The sequence below is a fragment of the Dipodomys spectabilis genome, unplaced genomic scaffold (genome assembly GCF_019054845.1).
Source record: "Dipodomys spectabilis isolate Male_0828 unplaced genomic scaffold, ASM1905484v1 ptg000115l, whole genome shotgun sequence".
Lineage (NCBI taxonomy): Eukaryota > Metazoa > Chordata > Mammalia > Rodentia > Heteromyidae > Dipodomys > Dipodomys spectabilis.
Window position 1 is genome coordinate 14,555,352 of NW_024870792.1, and position 16,497 is coordinate 14,571,848.

General features: G+C 35.6%; 1 protein-coding gene across 4 annotated transcripts in view; it reads left to right on the forward strand.

Moving 5' to 3' along the window:
• Window positions 1–16,497, forward strand: part of Cwc22 (CWC22 spliceosome associated protein homolog) — a 58,385-nt gene that overhangs the window by 9,314 nt on the left and 32,574 nt on the right. For 2 of the 4 annotated variants that reach the window (XM_042688298.1, XM_042688296.1), the window contains exons 2-6: window positions 2,008–2,146; window positions 6,927–6,994; window positions 8,359–8,484; window positions 12,661–12,903; window positions 14,206–14,334. In XM_042688298.1, coding sequence (XP_042544232.1) covers window positions 2,120–2,146; window positions 6,927–6,994; window positions 8,359–8,484; window positions 12,661–12,903; window positions 14,206–14,334 — 593 coding nt within the window. In that variant the 5' untranslated portion in view covers window positions 2,008–2,119. Of the gene's footprint in view, window positions 1–809; window positions 895–2,007; window positions 2,147–6,926; window positions 6,995–8,358; window positions 8,485–12,660; window positions 12,904–14,205; window positions 14,335–16,497 lie in introns of all 4 variants that reach the window. The other 2 variants (XM_042688297.1, XM_042688299.1) reach the window with 2 other exon arrangements.

Genomic DNA, 16,497 nt, shown 5'->3' on the forward strand with positions numbered 1-16,497 from the left:
CTGGGAATGGAGAGCCCATTCAGGCCCAGCAATCTAGAGGGCCATCGTGAAGCAGTCCTCATATTGAGGATCTTTTATGTGTAAGACTATACCATCTTCAAATAAGGGAAGAGGAGGAGAAAGAGAGGAAGATCAAGAGAGAGCAGGAGAGAAAGTGTGTGTGTATGTGAAAGAGAAGGAATGAGTGAATTAATAGTTCTTTCCAGGATAACTTGACAGTCACAAATAAAAGATTACACTTTATATATAACTGAAATAGTAACTGATTGAAAGAAACAGACTTTCTATAAAGAGGCTTTATATAAAATTAGTCATGGTAGTGTATCTGCAGTTGTAAAACCAAAAGTGGTGGTGTTAGATTACAACAATCTTTCATTGATAATTTTGTAAAAGAACCTTGTCTGTCTGTCTGTTTATCTATCTATCTGTCTATCTTTCTATGGTTCCATCACCTGATAACCATTATAATAGAAGTTTTTCTATGTCTGTCCACAACAGTAACAGCAGCTGTGCATCACTTAATGGTATTGAGACTTACTATTTGTGTCTGTTGTCTAGTGAAATGAATATATATCCTTACTCTACATTTCTAGTTACACATTTGAATGATTAACTGACTTTCCATGTTCATAACTTTAAAAACAAAGAATTAGATCATCTAGTCTATTAACACTTTCTAGTGCTCCAGTTAAAAATCCTTTTTCATAGCTAGGTGCTAGTGGCTAATGTATGATTTTTGGCCTTTTACTTGCTAGACAAGTGCTTTTCTACTGAGCCACATCACTAACCCCTCATGCCTGTGATTTTAGCTACTGAAGGGACTGAGATTCGGAGGATCAGTGTTTGAAGTCAGCCAGAGCAGAGACTTCATCTTCAAAATAATCAGCAAAAAAAGTAAGACTCAAAGTGTGGTTCAAATGGTAAAACATGAGCCTACCAAGCAGGCCAGTAACCAGAGGCCTTCAGTTCAAAACCCTAGAGCCTTTCCTAGTTGTATTCAGTTATTTCTATAATGAGCAGTATTTTTTCTGTATTCTTTGCCTCTCTTAAATTCTTCCATTTTTTTCTATTTCAATTTATTTTTGATAAATGGGGTTATTTAATTCCTGTAAAATGCTTGAATGGCAGTTCTATGTAAACATTAACAATTCATTTTGCAAAAAATGACTAAAATGTATTTAACAAAATATTTTAGAATTCAATAAATGCATAGGTTTATAGGTTTATTTACTCAGTTCCCAAATGTGCATATACATCTAAAGGTTACTGCTTTCAGTAGATTTTACATTTTAGTTTAGCTCTGTATATTTCCAGACATAGTATGTTTTTAGTCAAATACTTTTTATTGCATAAACATGGTTGTTCGTTCATACTTTGTATAGAAACATTGGATTTTTTTTTTTTTTTTTTTTTGGGTCCGATCGTGGGGCCTGAACTCTGGGCCTGGGCGCTGTCCCTCAGCGCTTCAGCTCAAGGCTAGCGCTCTATCACTTGAGCCACAGCACCACTTCTGGCTTTTTTTCTTTTTGCTTATGTGGTGCTGAGGAATTGAACCCAGGGCCTCAGGCATGCAAGGCAAGCACTCTTCCACTGAGCCACCTTCCCAGCCCGAAACGCTGGATTTTTTTAGCTTAATGTTTCTCTTACTTGGTTATTTCCTCAGGTCTAAAAATAGTAATACTACTGCTTCATGATAAAGGTTTACATTCCTTCCACTAAATAGTATTTTCAAGGAAAGTGTTCTCTCTCTTTTCATATTAAGTTTTTTTTCCTTTAAATCATTAGAATAAAGTATTCTGTTTGCTCTTTTTCCTATAGAACTTTTTTAAAACTGCTGAAATAAGTGTTATGCATATTGTTTTGCCTATCTGGTTCTTACATTTTTTAAGTTATTGGTTATAACTGATTATTGATTATAAAAAATAATTTAATGTCCATTGTGAGGAAAAAATGTATTGCTATTTCACACATTGCTTCTCAGTGTTAAAGCCTTTTTGTGTTTTGTAGGTGATGCTTGCAGGCAGAAAAAGTGAACTGTCAAGGAATTCAGTTCTCTGAGTACTTATTACTTGGACTACGTGAGGAGTTCTTGGTTTAGTGGATCAGCTGGCAACAGAAAATGAAAAGCAGTGTAGCACATATAAAGGTAAGTGTTTAAAATTATGACAGAAGATGTAGGCTAATAAGTGACAATGCATTTATATAATTAGAATATTAGAATCAGCCAATAAGATGGCATCATACCTCTTAGTAACACCATTAAATTTTAAGGTAGATACTTGGGCAGATGGGAATGAACATGTCCAAAGGAGCATGAGAGAGGATGTGTATGTTCTGTATGTGTGTACACATACATGCCCACATCAATACCTACCTAAATCATGTGAATGAGCAAATGCAAAAGAAAGTAAATTAGAAATGGTATAGGAAATTCCATGATCATTCTCTAGGAGTTTGTTTCCTAACTATGACTTGGAAGGCAGATGTTTCCTTCCTTTGGCTAGTCTGGGTTCCTGCATGTCTGTTCATTTTATGAACTTGTTGCTCCATATTTCAGATGCACATATTGGCACTATACTATGCTGTACGTGATAGACATTTATGTATTCAACACACACATATGCAATTCTTAAATGTATTGTAATGACTTTTCTGTGCACTTTGAACCACAAAAATCCTTATTCTGATGGAATTTACCTATTAGAATGAGGAAACAAAAAAATCATAAATTTGATACATAAGTAATATATGTTAGTGTTCAGTGCTAGATTAGCTATAGTAAAAGTAATATGATCAATAACACTGATGGAGTACAGTTTATAGTAGGGAGGTGAGTGTTGGGCTTTTGGAAAGGAAGTGAGCCATTTGAGCAGAGACTGATACTAGTCAAGAGAGCTAACAGATATGTAGGGAAGAGTGCCTGGGAGTATGAACAGAGAAGCTACTGTGATTTCTAGGCGTGATGTCAGAAGAGTACCGGGAAACCAGAACTGTACTCACTTTTTCAAAACTGTTCTGCTTGTACATCTCATTGTTGCAGTGGGTCCACCTCTATCCCTATTTAAACAATTTGTTTTTTCTCTTCCCCTCCACAAATTGTACCAACTTCAAATACAGTGAAAAAATGGGTTATACCGTGGGGGAGAGACATACAAAGCAACAAAGAAATAGTCTTATAAATATGTTAGAAACAATCGTAAGAAAGAAAAAACATTTGAATCCTTATCTTAGGGTTCATTTCGCCTAACAACAACTTATCTGACCATTTCTGCTTGTCTCAGACATATACTAGTTATTGCAAACAAAGGAAACCATGGGACCTATGTTTCTTTGGGCCTGACTTACTTCAGTTAATATAATTTTTTCCAAGTCTTTCCATTTCCTAACAAATGGGGCAATGTCATTCTTTCTGTTGGAGGCACAGAATTCCATTGTTTTATATACCACATTTTCTTGATCTATTCATCTACTGAGGGGCATCTGGATTGGTTCCACATCTTAACTATGGTAAATAATGCTGCAATAAACATAGTTGTGCTGGTAGCTTTAGTATGGTCTTGTTTGTGATCATTTGGGTAAATGCCCAAAAGTGGGATTGCTGGGTCATAGGGGCTCTATGTGGAGTCTTTTGAGGAACCTCCGTACTGCTTTCCAGAGTGGTTGAACAAGTTTACACTCCCACCAACAATGCAGTAAGGTTCCCATCTGGCCACATCCCCTCCAGCATCTGTTATTATTAGAGTTCTTGATTATAGCCATTCTAACTGGGGTGAAGTGGAATCTCAATGCTTTTGATTTGCATTTCTTTTATGGCTAGGGAGGTTGAGCATTTCTTCATGTGTCTATTGGCCATCCTTCTTTCCTCTTCAGAGAAGTTTCTCTTTAAGTTGTTAGCCCACTTATTTATTGGGCAGGTGTTTTTTTGAGGATTTGTTGTTGGGGAATTTAATTTTTGAGTTCCATGTATATTTTAGATATGAGACCCTTGTCCGTTGTATGGCTAGTGAAGATCTTCTCGCAATCTGTGGGCTTTCTGTTGATCTTGGTAGCTATGTCCTTTGCCATGCAGAAGCTCTGCAATTTCATGCAATCCCATTTGTCCGACCTTGGATTTGTTGTGTTTCTGGGTCTCTTTTTAGAAAATTTCGACCTGTGCCAGGGAGACCTAGGGTTTCTCCTATTCCATCCTGTAATGTTTGCAGAGTGTCTGCTTTGACTTCGAGGTCTTTGGTCCATTTAGAGTTGATTCTGGTGTAGGGTGATATATAAGGATCTAGCTTTAGTTTTCTACAAGTGATTAACCAATTTTGCCAGCACCATTTACTGAAGAGTCTGTCTTTCTTCCATTCTACTTTTTTAGCTCCCTTATTTGAAGATTAGATGGCTATAGGTCTGTGGGTTCATTTCTGGGTTTTCAATTCTATTCCATTGGTCCTGAGGTCTGTTCTTGTGCCCGTACCAAACTGTTTTGATTCCAATGGCTTTGTAGTAGAGTTTGAAATTTGGTATTGATATTCCTCCAGCACTGTTCTTTCTGTTAAGGATCATTTTTGCTATTCTGGGTCTTTTATTGTTCCATATGAATTCTTGGATTGCCTCTTCTATTTCCTTGAAGAATGAGGCTGGAATATTGATAGGTATCGCATTGAATTTGTAGATAGCCTTGGGAAGTATTGCCATTTTCATGATGTTGATGTTTCCAATCCAGGAGCATGGAAGGGTTTTCTACTTTCTAAGTTCTGTTTTGATTTCCTTTTTCAGGTTTTTAAAGTTTTCATCATAGAGGTCCTTCATTTCTTTGGTTAAGTTAATTCCTAGGTATTTTATTTTTTGTGGGGCTATTACAAATGGAGTTGCTTTCCTGATTTCAGCCACACTTTTCTCATTGTTGGCATACAGAAAAGCCATTGGTTTTTGAGGGTAAATTTTATACCCTGCTACTTTGCCAAAGTTTTGAATCAGCTTAAGTAATTTGGGAGTGGAGTCTGTGGGATTCTTTAAATACAAGATCATGTCATCTGCGAAGAGGAAGAGTTTTACTTCATCTTTCCCTATTTGGATCCTCTTTATGTTTGCATTTTGTCTTATTGCTGTAGCTAGGCATTTGCATACTAAATTGAAGAGAAGTGGAGAGAGTGGACATCCTTGTCTTGTTCCTGAGTTAGGAGGAAATGGCTTTAGATTTTTACCATTAAGTATAATGCTGGCTGTAGATTTGTCATATACAGCCTTTATTGTATTGAGGAATGTTCCCTGGTCCAGAACCTTCATCATAAATGCTTTAATTCTTTTTTTTTTTTTTTGGGTCCAGTCATAGGGCCTGAACTGTGGGCCTGGGCGCTGTCCCTCAGCTCTTCAGCTCAAGGCTAACGCTCTACCGCTTGAGCCACAGCGCCACTTCCAGCTTTTTTCTTTTTGCTTATGTGGTGCTGAGGAATCGAACCCAGGGCCTCAGGCATTCAAGGCAAGCACTCTACCACTGAGCCACCTTCCCAGCCCTAAATGTTTAATTCTTATCATCTAACATAGTACCACTTATATCAGATGGTCAAATAATATTTGTTGAAAATAAGCATGGATTTTGATAAATATATTTGTTAGCTTCTTCTAGCTGTTCATTTTATCCAGATTTAGTTATTCATACTAAGTGTGTGTTTGTTAAGCCAAAGGAAGTACAAGGTAAGTGCTGTGTTGTAAGAATTGAACAAACATGATCTTTCTAGAAAGCCTCTAAAATTAGTTATCTTTTTTCACCATGAGGAGCTATTTATGTAAATGCTGTTGTATGAATTTATAATTTAGCTCATAGGAATAAAATCTTGAGTAAGTAGAATAAAAAATTTGAGCACTATTCTTTCCTACCTTTTTTTTCCCCACAAAAATAAAAATAGTTGGTCTAGCCAGGTGATAGTGATCCTAACTGCTCTGAAGACTGAGATCTGAAGATCACAGTTCAAAGCTAACCCAGACAGAAAAGTCCTTGATACTTTTTTTTTTTTGGTCCGTCGTGGGGCTTGAACTCCGGGCCTGGGCACTGTCTCTCAGCTCTTCAGCTTAAGGCTAGTGCTCTACCACTTGAGCCACAGCACCAGTTCTGGTTTTCTGAGTGGTTAATTGTAGAAGTCTCACGAACTTTCCTGCCTGGGCTGGCTTTGAACCGTAATCCTCTGATCTCAGCCTCCAGAGTAGCTGGGATTACAGGCGTGAGCCACTGGTGCCCGGCATTACAAATTTTTTTTTTGCCGGTCTTGGGGCTTGGGCACTGTCCCTGAGCTTCATTTGCTCAAGGCTAGCACTCTACCACTTGAGCCCCAGCGTGACTTTCAGCTTTTTCTGTTTATATGGTACTGAGGAATTGAACCCAGGGCTTCATGCATTCTAGGCAACCACTCTACCACTAAGCCATATTGCCTCCTCTTTCCCCCACCCCATACTCTTATCTCCAGTTAACTACTAAAAGGCAAGGAATGGAGCTGTGGCTCAAGTGGTAGAGCACTAGCCTTGGATACAATAGCTCAGGAACAGCACCTAGGGCCTGCATTTAAGCCCCTAGACTGGCACACACACACACCCCACATAAAATATAGGTCTACAATGAAAACAAGTATGGATTGTAGACATTTATCTGCAATGGCCCCCAGTGGGGCCAGTGGTAGAGCGCTCAGTGGTAGAGCGCTTGCCTTGCATGCCTGAGGCCCTGGGTTCGATTCCTTAGCACCACATAAGCAAAAAGAAAAAAGCCGGAAGTGGCACTGTTGCTCAAATGGTAGGCCTATGTAAGATGAATTATTTCTGTCAGGTAAAACAAGATTTGAAATAATTCCTGAACTACTTCCAATTTTCTGAGGCACAGATATCATTGTTTTTGTTGTGTGTTTTTTTTGCATAAATAATTTTCGAAATATTCCTTTCTTTCTCCATGACAGCATTCTTCTGGTCATGACAGAAGGGAAAGCTGTGATTCATATCAGAGGAGTTCCTCTCCGGAAGACAGGTAAGTAATTTTATGTAATGAGTACTACTAAAGCTTGTACAATGTGTTTAAGCAAGAATTTATCTCTTTGGCTATTAATGTATGTTTAGATGTTGAACTACTAGTTTTACTAGTTCCTACAATCATACATGTTCACATAACTCTTTATAGTGTACAGTATTTCTGTATATCATTGTAACTATGTTAAGGTCAACAGTCTGGAAATGGTCCCATTGTACAGCAGCATTTATTTTAGGACTGCAGTTATTTTATTTAGTTGTAACCATTAAAAATAATCTTGTTGTGAAAAGCATATGTCTACCAGAGGATTTGCTTTAAGAACATCTAATTACTTGCCCTGGTTTATGACTACTTATTACTTTCACCAAGCATCTACTTTTTCTTTATTTCCTCCCCTCCCTTCCCTTCTCTTCTGCTCCCCTCCCCTCTTCTCCCCTTCTCTTCCATTCTCTTTCTTTCCCCAAAATATCTCCCTTCAACACAAATAGGTACGTATGGATGTATGAGTTAATTGTATGTGAAATATGGATTGTGTTACTATTATTCAATATTACGAATTTATTTTATGTCTCTTTAAGTTATCTGATTGTATTTACTTAAGATTCAAGTAAAATATCTATGATACTATCTATCCTTATGTGCTAGTAATTTCAGTCCATTTTGTCTGTTATCCAATGACACATTTTCTGGGAGACTCAACTCCAATTAACTGCAAGAAAGCTAGAACTGGAGGCTTGGCTAAAGTAGTAGAGCAATAGTCGTGAGTGGAAAAGTCAAGCAAGGGTGTGAGGCCCTGTGTTTAAGGACCAGTAGTGTCCCCCAACCCCCCAAAAAGGAAAAAATAGCAAATGAATATATCCTCTTGGAGTACAGTTGGTATTTACAGAGACAAAGGACAGTCTCGTTTGTTCAGTGTTTTGATAAATGAGCTATCTAAGCAAAAGTAGTTATGTATAGGATAGCCGTTTTTCCTGCTAATTATATATTGTCTCCTTATTTATTTGTCCCACTAAGGATATGATTGATAAATGAGCTATCTAAGCAAAAGTAGTTATGTATAGGATAGCCGTTTTTCCTGCTAATTATATATTGTCTCCTTATTTATTTGTCCCACTAAGGATAATATGAATCACTATGAACAAGTTTGGTTAAGTGAATTCCAGGAGTTGCTTTGATGTGTGCAACAGGAAAATTTTATAATCCAGAATGAATAAAGGGGTATTCACAAAATGAACTGTTTGCTACAAAAAATTTAAGGTGTTATTGAGTTATAGAGTTCTTTTAGAATTACCAATATGATTTCCTTAAATATTTAAAATATAGTTGTTTTCAATATTCAACTTTCTTTTCTTATTTTATGCTAGATATGCAGAAAAAGAAAGGTCCTCCCGGGAGAGAGATTACTTTGATTACAGCAGGTCTGACTACAGTAGGTCAGACTATGATCGTTCAAGAAGAGGACATTCTTACGATGGCAGTATGGAATCAAGGTGAATCTGTAGAAAGGCTGTATCAACTGTAGAAAGGCTGCATTCATTTAATTTTTTTTTCTCTCCTTCCTTTTTTTATGATGGTTTTGGGTTTGAGCTCAGGGCCTGGGCACTGTCCCTTAGCATTTTTGCTCAAGGCTAGCACTCTACCACTTAAGCCACAGTTTCACTTCAGGCTTTTTGGTGGCTAAATGGAGAGAGGAGTCTCATGGACTCTCCTGTCAGGTTAACTTTGTACCATGATCCTCAGATTGATTAGATCTCAGCCTTCTCAGTAGTTAGTATTACAGGCATGAGCCACTAATGCCTGGCTAAAGTTTCTTCTTCTTCTTCTTCTTCCTTCTTTCTTCTTTCTTCTTCTTCTTCTTTTTGTGTCAGTTGTGGGGCTTGAACTCTGGGCTTGAGCGCTGTCCCTGCACTCTTCAGCTCAAGGCGAGCACTCTACCGGTTGAACCACAGCACCACTTCCAGTTTTCTAGTGGTTTATTGGAAATAAGAGTGTCACGGACTTTTCTGCCTGCACTGGCTTTGAACTGCTATCCTCAGATCTCAGCTTCCTGAGTAGCTAGGATTATAGGCGTGAGCCACTGGTGCCTGGCTAATTTTCTTCATTTTTTATAACAAAACATCAAGAATAGCAGCTAGCATTAATTGGATATTGTTGGTACCAAACTTTTTAGTAAAGACTACATGTGAATTAATTGCTTATTGAAGTAAATAGGAGAAACAGATATTACATCAGTTTTACAGCTACAGAAAGTGAGGCTTACAAACGTTCAGTAACTTATTTGTATTTTTGAATTATCAGTGGAAAAATCCAAGTCTGTATGATCTAAAGCTCAGGCTTTTAGTCATTATATTGTATTGCAAGAGAGACTGATTTATGAGACATGTTTTTGAGATTGTTTGCTTAAAGAAATGGATGCTCTATATAGGCAGAGGAATTTAACTGGAGTTCTATTAGAGATAGAAATATGCTCAACTGCTTAACACAGTAATTGCTTACATAGCTAGTTCTCTGTTTACTTGCATGTAGAACAAATAAATAGGCATAGAGAAATAAGTAATGTAGACTATGAACTCACTTGAAATTGACTTTAGAATGCCCATATTTTAACCCTTTTAATGAGTCAGTTACATATTAGAAGGAGTATGGATTTTGTATTTATATAGATGATAGTTCATATCTTATTAAAAAATACTCTATCAGCTTCCTGCTGAACTGCAATTTACTTATCTGTGAAATTTGTGTGATAATGAGTGTCTTTGATGCTTCAAGTTTAAGATAATATCTGTTTTCTATTACCATGTCTGAACATAATAAATATTCGGAAATGGTAGCTTTTAAATATATTAATTTCAAAATATCTATTTAATAATATATAGTGATTCAGTGGCCCTTTGAATAGCATATAGAAAGCAGTAGAAGAATTCAGATTTCCTAATATAGAGAGTGGTTCACTTTGAATATAATTAATCTGACAAAATTAATAAATTCTATTTTAATATTTTTATTGTGAAAATAACTATTTTAATATTTTATAAAAGAACTGTCATCTGTCTCTCATGTTCTGTTTCTTTCCAATAACTATTGTCTTTTTTTTGCATCATCTATGCATTCATCTTGATCATCATTTTCATAAAGTCAGCTCTCTGCATGTTCCTGTTTATCTTTTTACCCTTGTCTCCTATATGTTATTGCTCAATAAGGTCCTTTTTATAACCACCAGGACCAGTCCCCTCATTATAACTGTTGGATTAAATCTGCCATCTACATGAGTAGATGTTAAGTTTTCTTCTTAGTAATTCTATTCATTCCAGTATATACTCCTCTTCTTCCTTCTTTCCTTTCTTCTTTCTTTCTATTTTTGCAGGGCCTGGGACTTGAACTTAGGGTTTGGGCATTGTCCCTGAGCTGCTTTTACTCAAAGCTAGCACCCTGCCACTTAAGCCAGAGCTTCACTTCTGGATTTGGGGGGGGGGGCAGTTAATTAGAGATAAGAATCTCATGGAGTTCCCTGCCTGGGTTGGCTTTGAACTGCGATCCCCAGATCTCAGCCTCCTTAGTAGGTAGGATTATAGGCATGAGCCACCAGCACCCATGTTTTTTATATATATATATATATATATATATATACACTCATTCTTAAAATGTCAGGTTAAATAGTCACAAAAAGCCAAATTCATCAGCATTTATCTTAATGACACCTTAAGAAAAACTACTACCACTAAAAGATAAGCTAAACATTTTGTATACTTTTTAGTATTGTCAAAATTCATTTTCCTAATTTGAAGTTAGGAAGTATGTTTGATATGAGTAATACACATGAGGTTGACATTACCCATCTTACAGATACTGATACTAGGATTTCATCTCCATTTGGATATAAAAGTGTATGGTCATTTTGTTTTTGTTTTGTTTTGTTATTTTGCAATCCCTGACTATACTGTAAAGTGTTATTCAGTGTATTTGGTCCAGCATAGGAACATAATGAACTTGGGACAAACAGTCACACTGAAGCAAACAGTGTATGTATTCTGTAGAATATAAAGGCTAAATTTGAAGAAAACAAATGTTTTATTTAGACTTTAAGAATAGTTTTTGTACAAAAGAACAAATAGGATTCTTTGCATTAGTATACATTAGTTGTACAGGGGGATTTAATTGTGGTATTTCCACTCGTGTAAAATGTATCCTGATTAACGTCATCCCATTACTCTCCTTATTGCAGTTTCCCTTCTTAAAATAATTCAAAAGGTTTCATTGTTCTATTTTCAGACATGTGACTATATTCATCTTCAGCCAGCTTCTTCATTAGACTTCCCTACTCCTCCTGATATCCCCCTGTTCAGCCTGTTCCAACATGATCATTTGTAGGATATGATTTTTATCATCCAACTAGCTTTATTTCACCTGGTTTTCAGAATATAAGCAGTGTTAGCTACTTCCCCTTTGTAGTTGCTTTATTAAAACATGCTACATTCATAGCAAATAAGTGGGTAGAATTTGAAGCATCTGCCTTTATGACTTAAGTGTGGATTATTTTAGTCAATTTTTCTCCTGTTTCCTAATATGCACAGTCAGTACTCATTGGCAGTCACTCATGTCCTTATATTTCAGCATCTAAACTGTTCTTCCACAGCTGCTTGGGTGGGCAACTGCTTTCTCTCTTTCTAAGGAGAATTTTAAAACTTATCTTCTTGAATATACCCATTAGAGTTTACCAAAGTCTGCACAATTTTATAGTGATGTAGTAATATGGAAGTTGTTTATTACATTTATATAATTCATTTTTGTACAAAGCATGAGCAGAATGATCTTACTTTCCAAAACAGTAAGTAAAGAAATGTCTAAGTGAGCAAACTGTTTACTAGGAAAAGGTAACAAAACATACTTAATGGACTCACTGAATAATATTCTTCTGTTTGAAAAGGGTTAAGAAAGGATAAGCATTTATATTAGATGAAAGAGTAATTGTTGTCAAAGTTTTTTTTCACATTGTCTCAGTTAACTATTATTGTCTGAATTTCTAATAAAAGATTAATCCTCTCAAGAAACTGTTTTTTTTTTTTTTGCTAATCTCTGTATTGCTCAATTTTAGTATGTGTGCTGTCAAAGTGAGCACTAAATACTTTTTTTATAGTAATCTTCTACCTATATTTGCTATTTTTGGAAGTAAACTCAGGTTTCTTATTTATACAGTTTACCTTCTTAAAATGCTGTTTTCATGTCACTGTCCTTCATGTCACTTTTAGATTCTCCATCATTTCCAGTATACAAAAGTTAAAAAATCCCGGACATTTAAAATATCAGTCTTCACTCAAACTCATCTTCTAGCTATTATCATGCATGAATTCTTACTGTTTCCTGATTGTTATACTCTTCTGGCTTTAATGCCCAGGCCATTTTTTTCATTTGTTGTTCTCCTATAAATTGCAGAATGCCATCTTCCCTCTCGGTATTTTTTCCCAGCTTGCTTCCAAGCTAAACCTTGAGCAATCTTTGAGCCCTGGTATGAGTCATCTTTTCTTTGTGAAGTTCTATCTCACCTTCCTAAACTACTTTGCATGGTCTAAGTTTATGGGCCCACTTATGTTTACTCAGTTGGTATGTAGTTCCTTCTATGAATGATTTTATGATGTGTTTTCTCCTTCTAAAAACTATTAATATTACAGAAGCAGGGACCGAGAAAAACGCAGAGAAAGAGAAAGAGATACAGATCGAAAAAGGTCCCGGAAATCCCCATCTCCTGGAAGAAGAAGCCCACCACCTTCAGTAACCCAGAGTTCTGCTCAGGATGAACCTACTTCAAAGAAGAAAAAAGATGATCTGGATCCTCTCCTTACTCGAACTGGTGGAGCATATATTCCTCCTGCAAAGCTTAGGATGATGCAAGAACAGATTACAGACAAAAACAGGCATGTTAATATGCTAGCTTATAAAGCAGTGATTTCCTCATTGAATGATAAGTCAAATGAGGCCTAATTAGCTTTAACTGTTGAGAATACACATTAGTCAACCATGACATGAGATTACAAAATTGCTTTTCTTTTTTTTGCTCTATAAGCACTGAGTGCTGTGTACTACTTGCCCATCTTTTTTTTATTTTGTGAATGAATTTAGAAGTTTGAGGAAAAGATTCCTTATTTTACTATTTTAGCATTTCAGACTATTAGTAGCTTATATGTTTTGTAGAAGACTAAGAGATGATATTGATAGTTTAGATATAAAATGAATCTTTCTACTTGTACTAAGCAAGGATTCAGCAGATTTTTTCTGTCAAAATTAAATTGTATTTAGTTTAGGGTGTGGGTCATTCTGTCTCTGTTGTAGCTATTTAACTTCAAAAATGTACTATGAAAGAACAGTTGTAGATAATATATGCAAATAACTGGGTATGTAGGATTCTAAAAAATGCCTTATTTACAGTAGGTGCATTTGGATAGATTGGGGATGGTTTCTGTTTATTAGTGAGTGTTTCATAGTCATTAGTTATATGTGATCATTTATACATGATAGTATGTATAGGTTGCAAACTCTTGTGTGAATATAAAAGGAAATTGGCAGTTCTTTTTTTTTTCTTTTCTTTACCTGAATTGAGGAACCTTTTATTTTGCCTGTTTTTGCAAGGGCCATTGAGATATTCTTACATTATTTGAGGGCTGCATAGAGGTATCAGTCATAGATACCCAAGGGCAGCTCATGAGAAGCTTATATGTGGTTCCAGGTATGTGTTAAATGATTTTCAGGCTTTATATGACCCATGGACCAGATGTTCCTCACCTCTGTGTCTGGACTGCAGTAGCAAAGACTATTTTTTCCCTAGTCAAGCAAAATTGATAAATGAGTTTCCATATTTTCAACATATTTTGAAGGGTAAGAAGCTATTTATGAAAGAAAGTGCTAAAAAGAGAAAAGGTTTTGAAACATTGAAGAGGTTCTCCAGTACAATGCGATGCTAAGTAGAAAAAGTGTGATCCTAATTGAATGGTAACTTAATTGCCAGGAAGTTTTCTTCAAATGTAGTTATTTAAAGAAAAAACAAATAAGCCAGGAAGGAGGAATATTTGCACATCTTTTAATGGTTGTGTTGGTTTTGGAGGTAGAATTCACACATTAGCCTTGATTTAATTAGCCATGGCTTTAATTATAGCTTCTTGATATTGCAAGTGTTGACAAAATTTTAATCTTTGTAAAAAAAAAAATTGATTTCTTTTTAGCTTAGCATACCAGAGAATGAGCTGGGAAGCGCTGAAGAAGTCTATCAATGGTCTTATCAACAAAGTCAACATTTCCAATATAAGTATTATTATTCAAGAGCTTCTTCAAGAAAATATAGTTAGAGGAAGGTAAGTGCCATTTTATATGTAGTATTTTATAGTATGTTTTTATGTGTGGACAATAGTCATTAATTTATTATGCTTCCTGACTTTAAATGTAATTGATAATTTTATTCAAAATGTAGTTCTATGAAAATGTAGGTTACTAACAAATAACTTGATCCTGGGCGGGGGCAGTAAGGGAGGGGAGAAAACTGGGAGAAAATGAGGGAGGGGGCAACACTGTTCAAAAAGAACTATACTCATCACTTATGTAACTGTAACCTATGGAGTTCTTATATCTTGAGAAGTGATATTACATAATGATTTTTTTTGGTGGGTTGCAGGGCTTGAACTCAGGGCCTATGGCACTGCTTTTTTTTTTTTGCAATGCTCTACCACTTTGAGCCACAGCTCCACACAGTACATAATGATTTTTGCACATTTGTTTTCATTGACTGTCTCTCCAATATTTTAAATCCATGAGGAATATTGAATGTTAAAACATGCCATGTCACACCAATATTATTTTTGTAATTATTTCAGTTAGCAAGTTAAAATGGCATATATTTATGATGAACATGTTTTAATGAATAACATTGTTCAGCATATGTATTTACCTTAATAGTTTTTCTTTGTGGTAAAAATATAGTCACCTGATGTATAGTAGATTTCTTGAACTTACTCTTGTCTAAACAGAATTTTGTGTCTTTTGACCAATGCATCATTTACCCTTACTGCCTCTGATAACTACCATTTTATTCTGTTTCTATGAGTTCAACTTTCTTAGACTACATACAATGAGGTAATAGGATGTTTGTCTTTCTGTATCTAACTTATTTCTTAGCATAATGTCTTTCACATATATCTACATTATTAAATTTATTCTTAAGGCTTTTTTGGTAACTATTGTAAATGGGATTATTTTCTTGGTTTCTTTTTCACTAGCGTATGGGAATGCTCCCAATTGTTTAAGTATTGTTTTATATCAGCCTTCATCAGCTTTGTCTTTTTTTTTTTTTTGGTGGAGTCTGTAGGATCTTTATATAAGATTATGAGTATAGAGACACTATAACTTCTTCAAATTCTGTCTTCCATTTGTTTCTTTTGCCAGTTTTTTTGGCTGAGATGTCTAAGAGTGTGTTGAATTGAAGTCAGTGAAAGTAGTCATCCTTGTCTTGGTCCTGATAGGAAAGGAAAAGCTTTTAGCTTTTTACTATTGAGAGTATAATGTTTGCTAGGCTTTACAGTATGGCCATTTTAATGAAAGTAAGGTTAGCATGAGAGAATAGGAAATGTGATGAGTAAAATTTAGGAGAGCAGAAGAGAATGACTTTGTTTTTATTATTATTATTATTTTTTGGTAGTACTAGGGTTTGAACTCATAGCTTTACTTGTCAGGCCAGAACTCTCATCATTTTGAGCCATGCATCCAGCCTTTTTTCAGATAAGGTACTTTTGAAAACAAATTGTAATAATAGCTCATTCTAATTTTGTTCATTTGATTTCTGAGACAGTCTCCTCGTGTAGCCCTGGTTGGACTTGAACTCAAGGTCCTCCTGAGTCTCCTTGAGTGCTGTGATTACAGGTGTAATCTTGCCCAGTGTATTCATTTTCTATTCCTTTTTCTTTCTTTCTTTTTTCCTTTTGTGCTGATATATTTTGATCCTCTTGCTCTTGCTTAGCTGTTTTGCTCAAAGCTGGTACTCTGCCACTTGAACCATGCCTCCTCTTCTAGCTTTTTGTGGGTTAATTAGTGGTAAGAATCTAACCTGGCTTGCTTCTAACTGCACTTCTCTAAAATTAGCCTACCAAGTAGCTAGGATTACAGATATAAAACACCAGTACCCAGTATTGTTATTCTATTCTTAAAATAACACATATTCAAGTTTTGTTTCCTCATGAAGCTTTCTTTTTTCTTTTTCATATATGTAATTAATAAGACTCTCTTCCTAAAATAAGATGATAAAAATTAATTCTAATTTGTCTTTTATGATAATATGTTTATTTTATTTTGTTGAGACAAGATTGCACTGCATAGTCTAAGTAGATGTCAAAATTTTTTTGGTGATGGGGTTTGAACTTAGAGCCTTGAGCTTTTTAGGCAGGTGCTTTACCACTTGAGCTACATTTCTGTTTTTTTTTGGTCTTGGGACTTGAACTCTGGTCTAGAGCACTGTCCCTCAGCTCTTC